The sequence below is a fragment of the Melanerpes formicivorus genome, unplaced genomic scaffold (assembly GCF_026170545.1).
Source record: "Melanerpes formicivorus ecotype bairdi unplaced genomic scaffold, bMelFor1.0.p_v2 SCAF_20, whole genome shotgun sequence".
Taxonomy (NCBI): Eukaryota; Metazoa; Chordata; class Aves; order Piciformes; family Picidae; genus Melanerpes; species Melanerpes formicivorus.
The window spans coordinates 9,816,040-9,834,927 of NW_027142372.1; the positions used below are offsets into that span (position 1 = coordinate 9,816,040).

At 52.0% G+C, this 18,888-nt stretch overlaps 1 protein-coding gene across 3 annotated transcripts in view; it reads right to left on the bottom strand.

Annotated features, from left to right (window-relative positions):
- The window catches only part of ACSF3 (acyl-CoA synthetase family member 3), a 76,714-nt gene that overhangs the window by 20,008 nt on the left and 37,818 nt on the right, over positions 1-18,888 (bottom strand). For all 3 annotated transcript variants that reach the window (XM_068150763.1, XM_068150764.1, XM_068150762.1), the window contains exon 7: positions 14,828-14,954. In XM_068150763.1, the coding sequence (XP_068006864.1) occupies positions 14,828-14,954 (127 nt within the window). The remainder of the gene's footprint in view (positions 1-14,827; positions 14,955-18,888) is intronic.

An 18,888-nucleotide genomic window follows, 5' to 3' on the forward strand; every position in this document is an offset into this window, starting at 1 on the left:
GAGGGGCTGGATGGTGGTCCTGCTTGCCAGACATGAGCTGTGCGGTCACCAGGCTCAGCCCAGCACAGGGAGGGTTGCTCTTGCCTCCTCTGCAAACCCAGCAGCGCTGGGGTGAGCTCTGTCAGGAGGTGAGGACGTCCACAGACAAGGATGTACTGAGGATGGTCCTGGCTGCTCCCACACCTCCCCTTACAACACCATCAGTGAGCAATAGGTGGCTGTCACACTTCCCAGGCCACTGCCCACTGAGGCAGAGCAGGATTTGGAGGCTGTTACGGATCCCTACCTGCATGAAATCTGGAGGTAATTGAATGGCTCAGGAGAAAGGAAATCAATTCACCAGAAGGTTTGTTTACAGCTCTTGCCACCAGCAGCCCCCCCAGCAGCAGCTCCAGCAGCAGGAGTACCTGCAAAGCACTGCTTATTTACATAATCAAATTGCCAAGTGGATTCACAGCTCAGGGGTGTCCTCCCCTCTCCCTGCCCAGCTCCCATCAGCTCTGCTGGCAGGCACAGACCCTCCAACTGCCACAGTGCCTGGGACTAAGAGGTGGGGGGGGAATGTAGGTAGATGTTTCAGTGTAGAATCATAGAATGCATCAGTTTGGAAGGGACTCTCAAAGGTCATCTTGTCCAACCCCCCTGAAGTGAGCAGGGACATCTTTAGCTACATCAAGCTGCTCAGAGCCCCAGGCTTGACCTTGAATGTCTCCAGGAAGACACTCCACCACCTCCCTGGGCAACCTGTTACAGTGTTCTGCCAGCCTCATAGTAAAGAACTATCTTCCTAATGTCCAGTCTGTATCTGCCCTGCTCTAGTTTAAAACCATTGCCCCATGTCCTGTCACTACAAGCCCTTGGGAAAAGCCTCTCCCCAGCCTTCCTGTAGTCCCCTTCAGGTACTTGAAGGATGCTCTAAGGTCTCCCCAGAACCTTCCCCTCTCCAGGCTGAACAACCCCAACTCTCCCAGCCTGCCTTTAGAGGAGAGGTGCTCCAGCAAGCAGACAGAGGGGGGTTAAACAACTGACTCCCCACTCTCCAAACACCTCCAGAGAACCCTGAAGCAGCCAGCACTACAGGGGAAGGGGGGGGGGGGGGGAAAGGCAGGAAAAGAAAAACCCCAAGAAGCCAGCTGAGAATGAATTCCTGTCATGCAGCAGGGAAGTTTGTTTGTATTCCAGAGGCAGCAGCGCTGAGGCTGCTGTCAGAGCCACGCTGGGAGAAAGGGCAAAACCCTGCCGAGATGAAAGAGCGTGAAGCACTGCAACAGCCTCCCCTGGCATTTACACCTGGAAAAAAAAGCAACACCCAAACACTCAAGGGCATCTCACAAAGAGCTGTGCTAATGAGGGCCTCCTCCCCGTGCTGGGGAGATGGAGTGGAGCCGGCAATGCTGGCAGCACCTCCGGGAACCCGCAGGAGAAAGCTGCAGATAAGACTTGAGTCTGATTTCAAGCCAGTAATCCTGAGCTGCCTCCTCCCTGCTCTGCTTCCACTGAGGGGACAGGGAGTTGGGGCTTGCTGCTGGGGAAGTTCAGCTAACCCTTGTCTTTGCTGATCTGCACCAGAGGAGGTGAGGGAGTGCCCTGCTGTGAAGCAGAGAAGCTGCTGGCAGTGCTGGTGGACGACAAGCTGCCCATGAGCCAGCAGTGTGCCCTCAAGGCCAAGAAGGGCAACTGGAGCATGAAGTACGTGGCCTGCAAGTCGAGGGAGGTTCTCCTGCCCATCTACTGTGCCACATCTAGAGTCCTGTGTCCAGTTCTGGGTTTCCCAGTTCATACAGGGAACTACTGGAGAGTCCAGTGGAGGCTACTGCAGCATCTCTGTGAGGAGCAAAGGCTGAGAGCCCTGGACTGTTTAGCCTGCAGAGGGGATCTGCTCATGGCTCAGCAAGAGCTAAAGGATAGGGGGGCAAGAGGATGGGGCCAGATTCTTTCCAGTGGTGCCCAGTGAAAGGAGAAGGGGAAAAGGGCACAGGAAACTACAGGACAGGAAAGATGTAGGTTATTTTTGGTCCAATCTGCATGAAAACAGGCTATAAGCACATGCAGCCATGAGACTGCACCAGTGAAGCTGTAGTGGATACATAAGGTAGAGTCTTGGTTGTGTAGCAGTCTTGAGTCTTGGGTTCTGCACACAAAGATGAAGGATTCACCAGCAGGAGCATTTCTGGTGCCTGCTCCTCATGCCCATGCTGAGTGGGACAGGCAGGAGATGGGCACAGAACATCTGGTGGCTTCCTACTTTGTGGGCTGTGAAGCTCACCCCATCCTTGGCACCATTTCATGCTCCTTCACAGACACAGGATGTTCTAGGTGAATGTGAAGGGCTGGTTTAAGGCTGCCAGTGGTGTTGGCATCCCTCTAACACCCACAGATGGACAGAGCTAGCAGCTTCATCTGCAGACACATTAGGGGAGCTGGGAAAGCATCATCCACTACATCTCCTCCAAATGTCAAATCCTCTCCCACCCCCTGCAAGATGGCCATCTCACCATGCCCCAAAGGCCAGCAGGTATTGGCTAGCTGACACAAAGGCCCATCAGTATTGTTTCAGGGCTGTGGAGACTCCTGCATATTGTCTCTGCTCCAACCTTGGCTTGGGCGGGATCAGACCCCCCTGACGTGACATATGCCAGCAGACAAAGTCCTGAGCACCAGCTCTCAGTCAGAAGAGGACAGCACCAAATGGAGCAACACAAAATCAGACTTCAGCAGAGCCTGGCAGCACTCTGGGTCCTGCCTGCCCTTGGCAGAGGTGCTGTATCTCCTTTCTGGGTACACCCTGAGCACGTAGCTCAGCAGGAGCAGGAGCTTCTCCAACGCTTTAGCACATCACAGGCCTACAGGACAAGCAGCAGATGAAGCCTCCCCAGCCTGGAGATGCTGCACCCCTTGCTCCAAGGGTGCCTTAATACTCTAATGGATAACAGGAGACAAAGCAGCAAAGCCTTGGAAAGTTTCTGCATGCCAGGCAGCCAAGACTTTGCAGGTTCACTCTTCATTAGCAGGAACTCATGGGTGACTGATATGACACAAGCAGGCTGGGTGGAGGGTAGCCCCCCTTGCTGCCTACAGCCAGCATCACTGCAGATGGGTTTGCCCAGAGGACAAGCCAGAGAAGAAAATGGGTAAGTAAAAAGGGAAAACTGCACATTAGCATTTAAATATTTATCAAAATCCCTGCAGACTACAGAGATGAAGAAAGAAAACCCAGAGACTAATAAATAAGTAACAGCTCCAAGGTGTGGCAGCCCCCAGCTCTGCCGTCCTGCTGGGGAGGCCGGTGGCCATACGTGCAGGGCTGAGCACATCCATTGTGCTGCTAAACCACCAGGCTAAACCCCTCTGCTGCCCTCCACAGAAGAGCTGAGGGATCAATTACACCTGAGCTAAAGACAGCAGCACCTCTCCTTCCCAGTGCTGTGACCTGAACCAGTCTCTGGTGGGCCGAATTATTAAACAGAGCAGAGATAATGATGGGAGGCTGGTGACTAAGAGAGGCAGTGGTGGGATGTGGGGTGAGATATCTGCCTTAAACTGTTTGCTTCAATATACAGCAGCCTGTACTTTTGCTTTCAGCCTAATAGCATTAGCTGTAAGTAAATATCTTCTCAATTGTCTCGAGGGAAACCCAGAGGGAAGGCTCTTGTTGAAAGTAAAGAGCCTCTCAAGGCCAAGGATGTTCAAGCTCTCTGAACTTGTTAGAACCCAACAAAACACCCAACCAAAACCTCACCACGTCACAGTGCTTGGTCCTGGGCTAGGGAGGAGGGAGCTTCTCATAGATCACAGAACAGAATCACTGAAGAGAGAAAATACCTCCAAGATCATCAAATCCAACCATCAACCCAGCACTGCCAGGTCACCACTAAACCAGGTCCCTCAGCACCACATCTCCACAGCTTCCAATCCCCTCCAGGGATGGGGACTCCACCACTGTCCTGGGCAGTCTGGGCCAGGCCTTCACAACCCTCCTCTTTTTGGGAAAGAAATTGTTCCTCATGTCCAGACTAAACCTCCCCTGGTGTAACTTGAGGCCATTTCCTCTTGTCCTGTCACTTGTTCCTTGGGAGAAGAGATCAAACCCCACCTGGCTCAAACCTCCTTTCAGGTAGTTGTAGAGAGCCAGGAGGTCTTCCCTCAGCCTCCTTTTCTGCAGGCTGAACAACCCCAGTTCCCTCAGCTGCTCCTTACAAGACTTATTCTCCAGACCCTTCCCCAGCTTTGTTGCCCTGCAGACCTGCTCCAGCACCTCAATATCCTCCCTGGTGTGAGGGCCCCCAAAGTGAACCCAGTGTCTGAGGTGTGACCTCACCATGATCCCATCCTCTGCAGGACTGCTCAGGGATCCCACAGGATGGTTTGATCCTGACCCTTCTCTCCAAGGTCTTAAATTTTGCTCTGGAGAAGACACACTATTTATCTAGCCACAGGCAGCCACTGGGAAAGTCTTGCCAAGGATCCAGCAGGCTCTGCTGAGTACCAGGGGAAAGACAATAGTTCAGCCCACATCTTCACCACATCCTCAGCCCAGGCCTCCACACCCACTTGTTGCCTTGCAATTCTCCTGCCAGATCTTCCCCTACATGAGACAGTTTCAAGGCCCAGCTTGACAGGGTGCTAGGCCATCTCATTTAAATGATATGCATACCCTGAAAGCTTGGGCTAGATGATCCTTGAGGTCCCTTCCAACCTGGTATTCTTCCCACAGGCTTGCAGAGCTCAGCTTGATGTTTCTCCAGCAGAACCCAGCTGGAGCTGCAGCCAAAACTCCCTCCATGAATCCGTGGGATGGGAAGAGTCAGAATCTGAATGAGCTCCTCTCCCTTCAGTGCTGCTTGAAAGGTAAAAGCCAGTGGAGATGGAGAAGGAAGAGATTGGATTTGGGGTGCCCGCTGTTCCCAGTGCCTCTCAGCTGGGGTGCAGTTGCTCCATGCCTTGGAAAGCTGGACTCAGTGTAGCACAGGCTCTCAAACGAGTACGGGGCTGGCATCCGAGATGCTTGACACAACTAGAGCAGAACTCTGTAAACAAATCCTGTGCCAGGAGCTGCTCTCATTTACAGCTACAGAAATCCCAAGTCACTCTCAGAACTGCTGCAAACATCAGTCAAGGGAACATGAGGTTTCATTTTACCGTGTCCTGCTGACCCTGAGACTTCCAGCCATTGGGCAAACCTGGCAACATCATCTCCTCGAGGAGGAAGAACAAATACTGAGGCAGGAGGCAGAAAATGAGCATTCTCTCTCCAGCTGATAAAGGAATCTTTACACAGGGCTGGTAAAGCAGACACCATCTTCAGGTTTTTCACTTCTAGAAACACCTCTTTGATGAGGGCTGGGGAGAAACATGGCCTGGCTGCCCAGTAGATGCCTGCACCCTATGCTCCTGCCTCATGAAGACACAGTAGGATATCCTTCCTCAAGCAGCACAGAGGGATGTGTTTGGGGCACACTTGGCATTTCTGGGGGGTTGGAGAAGAACTTAAGATTCCTACCATAACCTAACATCTCCCTGTACACAACCATTAGATGATGTCCCTAAGCACCTCATCCAAATGTCTCTGAAGCACCTCCAAGGGATGGTGACTCCACCACTGCTCTGGACAGCCTGGGCCAGTGCCTGATGATACTTTTGGTGAAGGGACTAATATCCAACTCAAACTTCCACTAGTGCAACTTGAGGCCATTTCCTCTTGCCCTATAACTTGTTCCTTGGAAGAAGAGACCAACCCCCTATCTGGCTCCAACCTTCTTTCAGGGAGTTGTAGAGAGCCAGAAGGTCTCCCCTCAGCCTCCTTTTCTCCAGGCTGAACAACCCCAGTTCCCTCAGCTGCTCCTCACAAGACCTGTCCTCTAGGCCCTTCACCAGCTTCCTTGCCCTTCTCTGGACCTGCTCCAGCACCTCAGTGTCCTTCTCATTTGTGGGAATGTCACAGCTTAAGCTATGACACCTTGAGCTACGACAGACCCAAAAAGAAACTCCTTCACAGCCCATCCTTGGAGGAAGGGCTTCCAACACTTCATTCCTTGGGCTTCCCAACCTGGTGAATCCCAGCAGCAGCAGCAGCAGATGCTAATTAAGGAATCTGTTTCCTGAAGAAGTGAATTTGCATTAACTGGATTTGTGACTAGGAAAGCCACAGCAAACAAACAGAGAACCTGCAGATTGGGATGCTAATGAGCTGCGTTTCTATTTATAATCAGCCTTGATCAGGCTGAAGCCGTTTCTGTTTCAGGTGGCACTGCTACACCCACCAATGGAAGCAGCTCCCTGCCAGGGAAACACCTGCTTGTCTCCAGGGACCAGCAAGTGCCAGGGAAAAAGCTTATGCTGGAGGGACAGGGTGTGTGTTGATCGCTCCTCCTGCCCCTTCTCCTTGGAGACCAGCCCAAGAGGAGGAACGGCTTGGGTCTGGCCAGGGATAACCTGCCCAGGGTGTTTCCTACAAACAGCCTATTTCTCTGCACTGGCAAACTGCAGCGAGCTTTGCTTTCCCCATCAGAAGTGGTGGAGTGGAGCTCGCTCCAGAGTCAGGGCTGGGAATGGCACAGATCTGTGGCTGGTGCTAGCAGTGCTAACCAGCCAGGCGCTGGAGACTTCCATCCTGCTGTAGTGAGGTGAGTGGTGGCCTCTTCTCTCCAGTAACAAATAACAGGACTAGAGGAATGGCCTCAAGTTGCATCAGGGGAGGTTTAGGTTGGATATTAGGAAGAATTTCTTTTCTGAAAGAGTGGTCAGGCCTTGGATCAGGCTGCCCAGGGAGGTGGTGGAGCCACCATCCCTAAAGGTGTTCAAAGAATGTGTAGACATGTGTGACCAGTCACAACATGGCACATGGGGACATGTTTTAGAGGGCATAGTGGTGTTGGGCTGATGGTTGGACTTGATGATAGTATCATAGTATCAGTCGGGGTTGGAAGGGACCACAAGGATCATCTAGTTCCAACCCCCCTGCCATGGGCAGGGACACCCCACACTAGATCAGGCTGCCCAGAGCCTCATCCAGCCTGGGCTTAAACACCTCCAGGGATGGGGCCTCAACCACCTCCCTGGACAACCCATTCCAGGGCTTCACCACTCTCATGGGGAAGAACCTCCTCCTCACATCCAGCCTGAATCTCCCCACCTCCAGCTTCATTCCATTCCCCCTAGTCCTATCACTACCTGAGATCCTGAGAAGTCCCTCCCCAGCCTTCCTGTAGGCCCCCTTCAGATACTGGAAGGCCACAATTAGGTCACCTCGGAGCCTTCTCTTCTCCAGGCTGAACAGCCCCAACTCCTTCAGTCTGTCCTCATAGGAGAGGTGCTCCAGCCCTCTGATCATCCTTGTGGCCCTTCTCTGGACACCTTCCAGCACCTCCATATCCCTCTTGTAATGATCTTAGAGGTCTTCTCCAACCTTAATGATACTATGATCTGAAAAGTACAGACAGACACCAGAAGGTTCCTGAAACCTGCCTGAGACAGCCAGTGGACTTCTCCCCTTGATCTGTGACCCATGGCTGCAGCAAGAGCAAGTCCCATTTCTGGAGCAACCTGGGAACTGCAGCATTGAGCAGGGTGCTCTCAGCTAAGCCAAGGCTTGTCCTCAGCACCCCAGTTTGTAGATCATGGTGGAAAGCCCTGAGCTGAGAGCAGGGCATGTTCAGCAGCACCGCCAGATGTGCAGCATGCTGCCGACCGGCCAAGCTTGGCAGCGTCTGAAAGCCTGCCAGAACTGATGGCTGCTTCTCATTTCTCCTCATGATGTCTTATTCCAGAGCTACTGGTTTGGTTTTTGGCTTTTTTCAAATCCTTCCTGGAACTCCCTCTTTCACTGCAGAACATCCAGAAGGAATAAAGAGATATCAGGTCCACTCTGCTCTCCCCTCTAAAGCCCTCCACAACGGCATGTGGGAAATCTTTTGGGTCACAGGAATTCTTGTCCACGGGAGTTTGGGTGGGGCTGAGACCTGAGTGAAGGGATCTAGGCAAAATTCAGTGAAGGAACAGGACCCAGCAGTGTGAAAACCAGCTTCAAGGTGCTTTAAATGCAACTTAAAGGAAGAAACTTAAAGGATATGAGTCATCACTTTGAGCTGTGCATCAAACAAGTTAAATAACTCTTACTTTCTTAACAACATATTAATCAAAGTGCATTGATTCTTGAGTCAGATCCTACTCCCAACAAGCTTTCTATCTTCTCCATCCTGATGCATGCATTAAGAGAGTTTTATTCTGACAGATACAATATAGCAATCAATAAAATCTTATTATATGGAGCTGAGATACATGGATTTGTTGCAGGATTTATGCACTGCTCTCAAACCCGGTGCTATTTCATGTCTCAGCCTTAACCTGTAATTGAAAATAAATCTCCCTGAATACACCAGATTCTAATTTTCTGGATGTATGGGCAAATGTGGATGGAAGCTGGCCTTCCCTCGGGGAGCAGGCTGCTTTCTGATCCTATCACTCCCCCTGTGCACACCGCTGTGCTGCCAGATTCCTCCAGAGAGCGCATCCTGCCCAGCCCTCTGCAGGCGAGCCGGGCAGAGCCTGAGCGCCAAGGCTCTGCATTTCCATCACACCCCAAACCCTCAGTCCCCTTCCTCGTGCCTCCAAAGCCACTTGCTGCCTGATGACAGCAGAGAGCTAACACAACCTGACAGTGCCAGAGCCTGAGCGACAAGATCATTGCAAAGCTGGGATGGATGAATAAAGATCAGCGAGGGGGGTGACCAGACAAGCTGCTGTTTGTCTGCTGCTTACCTCCAGCTCCTGGGGTTTGCTCACTGACTGTGCACAGAATCATAAAACCATCTAGTAGGCTAGTTTGGGTTGGAAGGGACCTTTAAAGGTCATCTAGTTCAGCCCCCTACAGTCAGCAGGGACATCTGCAACTAAAGCAGGTTGACCAGAGCCTCAACCAACCTGACCTGGAATAATTCCAGGGATGGAGCATCTCCCACCTCTCTGGGCAAGCTGGCCCAGGGTCTCATCACCCTCAGTGTCAAACACTTCTTCTTTCTCTCCACTCTGAATCTCACTCTTTCAGCTCAAACCATCACCCCTTGTCCTGTCACAACTGGCCCTACTCAAAAGTCTGTCCCCAGCTTTCTTAGAGGGCCTTGAAGCACAGAAAAACCACCAGGTTTCCCTGGAGCCTTCTCTTCCCCAGGCTGAACACCTCCAACTCTCTCAGCCTGTTCCCACAGCAGAGGGCTTCCAGCCCTTCCATCATTGCTGTGGCCTCCTCTGGCCCTGCTCTAACAAGTCCATGTCTCTCCTGTGCTAAGGACTCCAGAGCTGGACCCATCACTGCAGGTGTGGTCTCTAGCAGAGCAGAGGGGCAGAATCCCCTCCCTCCCCCTGCTGCCCACACTGCTGGAGGTCAGCCCAGGACACAGCTGGGTCTGGGCTGTGAGCACACATTGCCAGCTCATGTCCAGCTCTGCACCCAGCAGCACCCCCAAGTCCTTCTCCACAGAGCTGCTCTCCAGCCTTTCATCCCCACCCTGGGTTGACACTGGGGGTTGTTCCAACCCACAGGCAGGACTTTGAGCTTGACCTTGTTGAACCTCATGAGGTTCTCACAGTCCCACATCTCCAGCCTGTCCACCTCCCTCTGGATGGATGCCAGTTCCTTTTTTTCACCCCCCTCTCATTTCTACCCTCCACTCTCCCTGCTCAGCAGTGTGTCAGCGTGCTCAGAGGTTGCCTCTCCCCTCGCAGGGCACGGGACAGCTGGGAAGGTCTCCCAGCGACAGGAGACAGACGGCCGCAGGCGTTTTTCCTTCGGGTTCGTCTCGGTCTCCGAGGGCTCGGTGCCGCTTGGATGTATGACAGCAGGTGGATACCCAGCAGTCTCCCTGGAAATGGCTGGAGGGGACTTTGATCTAAGCAGCTCTGTCAACAGCATTAATACAATCAAAATAATAAAATCCAGTCAGATGGAAACGAGGGAGATGGAGAGAGAGGCAGGGAACGGCACGCTTTGAGAGGAGGGGAGCAACAGTAAATCACCACCGCAACCCCACGGGTTCAGATGCTCCTCCAAAGAGCCACGGTCCTGCATCCATCAAGAAGCCACCCAGCACTATGCCTTTCTGTCAGCCTTTTTATCCCCAACACACACACACACACACTCTCATTCCTTCTCTAAGTGGAGGCACAAACTGGGCAGGTCTGCCTGCGCTGGCTCCCCACACAGCACACACACACAGTGTTTGCCTCTCCTCCCCCAGGGAAGGAAATGCAGGTTTGCAGTTGTTGCACTAAATGCCTGGCTTTTTGTTGTTGGGGTGGTGGTTTTTCCCCAAGCTTTTCCTCCAAAGGCAGCAGGGAGCTGCAAGGAGCATGCTGTGGAAAGCCTGCTGGTGGGCACGGAACGCATGGCTGTTTTCTTGGCTCCTGTCGCGGAGGGGATGCCTGTCCCTGCTGCTCGACATGAGGCTGGTTTGTATGGAAGATGGTTTCATGGGAGAGAAGGGATTTTAATAAAGGAGCTGTCAGTCAGGAAGCAAAATCACTGCTGCCATGGAAGTGTTGCCTCTTTTTTCTTTTTCTCATTGGTTCCTATACCCATGATAACTCAATTTACAGAACAAAATCAGAGAGAACCAGGCAGAGGAGGAATAAATGACCTGCAGCCAGGAAAGACTTAAAAACCCAAGATTCCTTTGTGAGCCTGGCACTGCAGCCCAGGAAAGCACCTGGGGGATGCTTCAGCAGGTACATTGTGAGGTGTGAGCATCACCCCTCACCCTGGGGACAGGTTTGGCAGGGTACCAGCAATCACAACCCCATGCAGCAGCTCCAAGTTAACTCTGATCACAAACCCAAAGGAGGGAATGAGCTCTGGTGACTCCTGGCTTTGTGGGTGCAAACACTGGGGATGGATACCCAGTGAGAGCTCCAAGGTAGGACATGCCACCTCTTGAGATGGCAGCAATGCAAAGGGCAGGGTACACACACAGCCTGTGTTTGGTGCTTGGCACATGGAGACATTGCAACATCTTCTGTTTAATCATATGGCAGCTGCCAGCCACGGGACACTCCTCCCTGTGTGCCCCATCTCCATGAGGTGCCAACCCTGAGCAATGTCATTCCAAGGCTGGCCTCCCAGCAAGGTCCAGGATGAACAACCTGCTGTGAAGTACTCATTAATGTCCCTGGGTGATGGGGGGAAGCTGTCATCACACCATGGCTGCTTTAAGTGACCTGTAGGTCACTTTGTGGAGACCCCCATGAGGGTTTGGCAGCAAGAGGAACGCTAGCATGGAGTCAGAAATACCAACACTTGGGTTTGGGGAGAATCTTGCCCTCAAATTAAGTCTCACCTTTCCAACACTGACCTGTGTCACCTGCAAATGGCAAGACAAAGCAGATTACATTGCAATTTTTTGCCTCTTCTGGATCCTGCCAGTATGGGCTCCACTCCAAGGTGACCCACCACTGGTCAAGAGGGGTGAGTTACCCCTCAGATTCCTGTCTCTGGTGGGACAGGACCTTCTCAGCTCCCTGGAGTAGTTTTTTTTACCATCATTTGCCTTCTCTGAGTGAACTCCAAAGGCTGCCACCATGGTGGGTGCAGGCAAGAGGTGATGTGGCTCATTCATGGCACTGCTTGAGGAAATACAAGAGGACAGAGTCTCAAGCTGCACCAGGGGAAGTTTAGGCTCAATGAAGGTGAGGAGAAAGTTCTTCACAGAGAGAGTTGTTAGCCATTGGAATGTGCTGCCCAGGGAGGTGGTGGAGTCACCATCCCTGGAGGTGTTCAAGAGGGGACTGGATGCAGCACTTGGCGCCATGGTTTAGTAGTCATGAGGTGTTGGGTGACAGGTTGGACTTGATGATCTTTGAGGTCTCTTCCAACCTTATTGATTCTATGATTCTAAGAGATGGAGCAAGTGGTCAGGAGAGGAGTGGAAGGCAAGAAAGGCAAAGAGTGGGAGAACGGGATGGAGAAGAGAGTTAAAAGGGTTCTCCAACACAGGAATAGGATCTGAAGGGAGGTGGTTGAATGCCCATCCCTGGAGGTGTTTAAAAGATGCAGAGCTGCTGTGCTGAGGGACATGGTTTAGCCCCAGGCTTCACCCACTTAGAGGATGGTTGGACTCTGAATGTGTCCAGAGAAGGGCAACAAGGCTGGGGAGGGGCCTTGAGCACAAGCCCTGTGAGGAGAGGCTGAGGGAGCTGGGATTGTTTAGCCTGGAGAAGAGGAGGCTCAGGGGTGACCTCATGGCTCTCTACAACTACCTGAAAGGTGGTTGTAGCCAGGAAGGGGTTGGTCTCTTCTCTCTAGCAACCAGCACCAGAACAAGGGGACACAGTCTCAAGCTGTGCCAGGGGAAGTTTAGGCTCGAGGTGAGGAGAAAGTTCTTCATGGAGAGAGTTACTTGTCATTGGAATGTGCTGCCCAGGGAGGTGTTGGAGTCACCATCCCTGGAGGTGTTCAAGAAGGGACTGGACGTGGCACTTGGTGCCATGGTCTAGTCATGAGGTCTGTAGTGACAGGTTGGACTCGATGATCCTCAAGGTCTCTTCCAACCTCAGTGTTACTGTGATACTGTGACTCTTCAAGGTCTTTCCCAACCAAAGAGACGATTGGGTGGCTCCGTGACTCCCTACAAACCTCGCAGCAGCGCCGGGGAAGCAGCTTGGCCGGGGCCTGGCTGCCAGCAGGGTCAGCTCGGCACCCCTTTTCCCCCAGCCTCTCGCCGCCTCCCCTCCGCGGCTCGGAGCTGCGCCGAGCTGGCGAAAGGGTTAACTCTAATTTATCCTGATTTCTATTTAATATCATTCTCTCCCCGTAGGAGCCGGCAGCTGTGAGCTGATTGTACTCTCTCATTATGCAGTCTGTATCACTAATGGCCTGTGACAAAGGCATGCCATCTTCCCGGCCTTACCCCCGAGAGCCAATTAAACACACATACTCCCTTCCTGTTTGCAGCGCATTACAATGAAATTAAACTGAATTTCAGAATCATTTTCTCCTAAAGACATCTCTTTGCAATAATTAATGCATGCTATTCCTTTTGCAGCTGAAATATTCATCAGGAGTGTTGACTAAAAAAATGTTTAAAGCTGATTGTGTCCTTCCTCCCTCCCTCCCTCCCTGCCTCCCCCACCCCTCCTCCCCGCCCGGCCCCAACCCCACCCGGCATCGCCTGATGATGCTCCAGTCCCAGGCTGGGATGGGGATCCGTGGGGATACCACTGGCAGCCCTGGGATAACAATAATCATAAATCACAGCTTCTTCTGGAGCAGGAAATAAATAAGATTACACAAAAGGCATCAGAAACCCAGTCTGGCTGCTGACTCCCTGGCACTGCTGACACACAGGCACACAGGGGAAAGGGAGACATCACTTGGAGGCTGCTGGAGCCCTGGAGCAGGCTGCCCAGAGAGGCTGTGGAGTCTCCCTCTCTGCAGAGATTCCAAACCCACCTGGATGTTGTGATCCTGGGCAACCTGCTGTGGGTGATCCTGCTTTAGGAGGGGGGGGTTGACTACATGATCTCCAGAGCTTCCTACCAGTTCCCACCACGCTGGGATTTGGGGATTCTGTGCAAACCAGAGCTGTTGCACACGTTATCAGGCAGAAATGAGCCACTCTGCCCTTTTGCACTCACAAAGTGAATCAGTGGAGGGGCTCAGTGCAGGCAAACATGCTGTCTGTACCTACCCCACTGCCCAACTCAGCAGGGGTGGTAGGAAGGTTGGCACACCAAGATGCCAACAGACAGCATGGGCCAAAGCCTGCCAGCTCATCCCACTGATGGTTTGGTTTTTAATCTGAATTACAGAACAGCACCAGGGGACAGGAACCTCTAACCAAAGAGGTCTCTGATCATGCAGAGCAGAAGGTGTAATCTGAAGATCTGAAGCACATTACTTATTCATGGCTTGTCACATGAAGGCCTTCAGTGTGGTACCCTCCTGAATCTGTTGTCCCACCTGATGGGCAGGATTAGCTGCAAGAGTTCTCCTCTGAGAACTTCTCATCCCAGCACAGAAGCTTCAGACAGGAACAGCCCTGATGGTTTCTGCTATCACAGGAGCCATCTGCAATGGGCTTTACTATTATCAGGGTATTACCTTCTGGTGACATTTCACAGAACCCCTGCATCCCAGCACGGTAGGGATTGGAAGCAGACTGGTGGGGATCATTTAGTCCAAAGCCCCTGCTAAAGCAGGGCCACCCAGAGCAGGGTTTAAATTTGATTTGAAAGAAGCATACACCAGAGGTGTTCTCATCCCTGGCGCATTTTATGTTTCAAAGACATATCCCTGCCTCAAAAGGGAAAAGCAAAACTTGAAACACTCCCTCATGACACCAATGCCCAAATCCATGGCCCCAGCTCACCCCACACAGCTGCACTGCTCATGCTCCATGGTTTTGACCCTACAGACCTTGTCCTTAAACACTCACTCACAACCAGGAGAGCAAACTATTCCACAGACACCATGCAGGAGGTGAGGCAGGATCGATCCAGAGCAGCTCAGTGGAGGTTTCCAGTGAGCTGCTCATGGGGTTTTTTTAAGTTAAATTCCACCCTTTGGCAATGTTTATGTCCCCCCCAAACCACTAAGCACCAGTGTATTATGTTTACACCCCCAAATATACTCAATTGCTTGGCTGACCAATCATGTCCAAGGCATGCAGAGACCATCCCTGAGCCTGGTGTGCACAAGCACATCTCCATCCAGGTTGCAACCTCCCATCTCCAATTCTTCCCCACGTAGCTAGGAAACACTGGGGGCCAAACTGGAGCTGCTGTTCCCCTCTCCCTGTGCTGACCCCTGCCAGACACTGTGGGGAAGCCATCCTGGTACCTGTTTTGAACCAGCCATCAGGTGTGAAGGCATCTGCGGTCTCTTTGGGTCTGTTCCAGTACTCGCGGAAGACAGAGGGGCCCTTCACGAGCAGCTCCCCTTCCTGTTCCTCCAGACCTGGAGTCACCTAGGGACAAGCACACAGGAAATCAATCCCAGAGAGTGGCAAAGAGCAGTCATAGAATCCCAGACCCTCAGCATGGTGGGGCTTGGAAGGCACCTCTGGAGATTGTCCAGTCTCCCCCAGGAATTCATTTGGCAAACCCTCTCCAACCCCCTTCCTGTTCGTCCAGACCTGGAGTCACCTAGGGAAAAGTGCACAGGAAATCAATCCCAGAGAGTGGCAAAGAGCAGTCATAGAATCCCAGACCCTCAACATGGTGGGGCTTGGAAGGCACCTCTGGAGATTGTCCAGTCTCCCCCAGGAATTCATTTGGCAAACCCTCTCCAACCCCCTTCCTGTTCCTCCAGACCTGGAGTCACCCAGGGAAAAGTACACAGGAAATCAATCCTAGAGAGTGGCAAAGAGCAGTCACAGAATCCCAGAACCTCAACATGGTGGGGCTTGGAAGGCACCTCTGGAGATCATCTAGTCTCCCCCAGGAATTCATTTGGCAAACCCCCTCCAACAGCTGCCTGAGCTTCACCTACACAACCTCCTAGAAGTCATCTCCTGCTTGCTGACGCCGAATGCAAGACCAGGTGTAAACGTGGCTACTCCAAACACCTTTGTCCCCCATCCTGCCCAGCTGCCCTGTGCAGGCACTGCACGGTGCCAGCAAGCAGTGCTGGGTACTGTGCCCCATCAGGCCAAGCCAGCTCAGAGAGCAGCAAGAGCTGCCCCAGGGAGCAATCCTGCACAGCGTTTACCTGCAGGCCACGACGGCTCGTGGAAATCAAACCTTGAAGCGGCTCCAAATTCCCTGTCATATCAACTCCGGGTTTGGCAGCAGCTCAACCCCCCTCTTATCTGGAGCAGAGCTCCTTGGCAGCGGGCACCTCCCTGTTGTGTAATTTAATGATGTTATGGCTGGCTTGCAAACAGTACAGCAGAGAGGCCGTGACGTTATCTTAATAGGATTTTGCTTGCTGAACTCCAAGTGTCACTGGCACTGCTCCCCGGCCTTGCAGAGGGGATAGCAACCACCCCAGCACCAGCAGCTTCTGCTTCCAAGCAGCCTAGATTAAACACCAAGGTTCAAGGCCTTACTCTCTCCCACAGCCTCTTGCATCTGATCCCTGCTGAAATCCCAAGGACTCCAGGCTAGCTGGCTGCTAATCTGCTCTGGAAGCAGGGTTTTGGTGGTAGCAGCAGCATGGCTGCTGTGTCTCATATAACCACAGAATTGCTTTGCTTGGAAAAGACCTTGAAGATCTTTGAGTCCAACCATTAACCCAGCACTGCCAGATCACCACAAAAACAGGTCCCTCAGCACCACATCTGCAAGGTTTTGAAATCTTTCCAGGGATGGGGACTCCACCACTGCCTTGGGGAACCTGAGCCAGGCCGTGACAACCCTCAAGGGGAAGATGTTGTTCCTTATGTCTAACCCAAACCTCCCCTGGTGCAACTTGAGGTTGTTGCCTCTCGTCCTATTGCTTGTTCCTTGGAAGAAGAGACTGACCCTCACCTGGCTCCAACCTCCTTGCAGGGAGTGGTAGAGAGCCTGAAGGTCTCCCCTCAGCCTCCATTTCTCCAGGCTGACCAATTCCAGTTCCCCTCAGCTGCTCCTCACAAGACTTGTGCTCTACACCCTTCACCAGGTTCCTTGCCCTTCTCTGGACCTGCTCCATCACCTCAATGTCCGTTTCCAGACTAGGGAATCACACTGCATTCAGGATTGGTGTGGTGGGCAAGGACAGAGGTGAGGACATGCACACCTGCCCCCTAAAAGGAGGCTTAACAGTGCCCCTTCATCACCACCTTCTTGGGCCATGTCTGAATGGACGGCCTAGAGGTGTGAGGCTCACTGGAGCACTGCCACATTCCCAGGCATTCTGAACTCTCATGCACATTCCTAATTAAGAATTCCCACTCAGGTGTGTGCTTTTGGAAAGGCTTTTATGGCTCCTCTGAGCTCTGTGTCCTGCAGCATCCCGCAGCAGGCTAGCAGGAGGCAAACCAGACACGGGACAAATTTCTTCCTGCTGGAAAAAGGCTCCTTGGGGACACAGCACAGACAGAGAAAGAAGAAAGAAAACCAAAACCTAAACCCAACCCAAAACCCCCAAGCCCAGAGTGCAGTCTACAAGGCCACATTTCCAAGCTGGTCTTGCTCCAAGGGCCTGGAATATCAGAACCCATTTGCTTTTCATTTGGGAGGGTTATGAATTGAAAAGCAAGGCTGATGCACAGCAGAGCTGGAACACTCCAAACACCCAACCCTCTACTTAACAGCAAATGCTGCTCCACCAAAAACAAGTGACTCTGGATATTTTTAGGCAAGACTGATTTTTGGAGAGGTCCCAGCCTGATTAACTCCAGATGATCCCAAAAGAAGCACAGCAAACAACCCGGGGTTGGGAAAGGTCACTTCTCCCAGCAGTTGTTCCATGGATTCAAAACTTCTTGATCTATATTAACACCATAAATTAGATGTGGGAGGCTATTCCTGGAATGCCACCAGCTCTCCACGCTGCTCTTCTCATCCCTTTTCATTGCAGCTAATCAGGGAGGTGAGATGTCAGCACATCTTCCTGCTCCCTCAGCAAGCTGCATTAGGGCAAGGCTCCTGACGTGCCCCTGTGCCCATTTTGTGCTTGGGGGCAGGGAGAGGAGCAGGCAAGGACTCAATTATGGCCCACCTTTGGGTCTTTTGTCACAAGCCTCACTTAAAAGCTGAGGTCAGGGAGGCTGGGATGTGCTATGACTACAGACCACAACCTCTAATTGCTTCCTTGTGCTAAGCTGTCCTGCCTTGGCCAGTGTCACTTCCCTTTGGCTGGAAGTGCTCTGGGGCAGAGACTGTCCCTTCTTCTAGTCTCTAGGCTTCAGTATCTTCCCACCACATCCAGAGCTCTTCAGCAAACAACTCCAATATATGCTACAGCAGCAAACAGCCTCCAAGAGCAGATGGAGGTCCAACAGGAGGAGACAAGTTGTAAGGAGGTGGGCTGAATCCACAGCTGAGAAGGACTAGGGTGTGGAGCTGCAAAAAACAAGTAGAAACAACACCACCAACTGTGCAGGCAGGAGATCTGCTTTCATTCCATTCCTCCCAACACAAACATGAACACCTCAGTCCCTCAGGCTCTCCTGACCCAGGCAAGGATACAGAGAGAGCTGAAGACCCAAACCAGCCATGGTTTAGTGGTGATTTGGCAGTGCTGAATTAATGGTTGGACTTTATGATCTTAAAAGGTCTCTTCCAACCAAAATGATTCCATGATGGGACCAGAAAGGAATCCACTCACTCCTTGTCCCTCATGCAGGGAGAACCAAGGCTGCCAGCCTGGTGATGGGGAGCAAGGACACATATCTTAAGTTTTCCCTCTGCTAAGAGGAGGAGGAATAAAAGCATTGAACAGCAATAAAAAGCTCAGTAGAGATCTTGAGGGTGATATGACAAAGGTTAGCTCGAAGGAAACACTTGAGAGATGGATCCACTTTGAATGTGCAAGGAAATAAGGCTTGCAGGATCAAGGTTGCTCCTGTGATAAGAAGTTTTCAGCTGAGAAACAAGGGGACATGATGCTAATGTAATTTCTGCCTCCACTTCTACCACCAGGAAGAAATAAAACATAGCTATGGCCACAAATAGAAAAAGAAATCATCAGAGGACAGACAGAAAGAAGGAAGGAGATAAAAATACATCTGAGAATGCAGCTACTGACTGAGCTGAAGAAGGATGTGATCAATGAGAAGCAGCTAAAATGTTTATACAGTACTGAAAGCAGCCTGGGCAATGAAGTGGAGGAACTTGAACTGCTGGGGCAGGACACAAAAGAGGATACTGAGGAGATAGGAGGAACGTGGCGAAACAAATCGGCGCTGGAATGCACACAACTGCAGTGTCCAACGCTGCAAGGGCTCTGGAAGGAGTTTCTGGATGAAGCAGAGG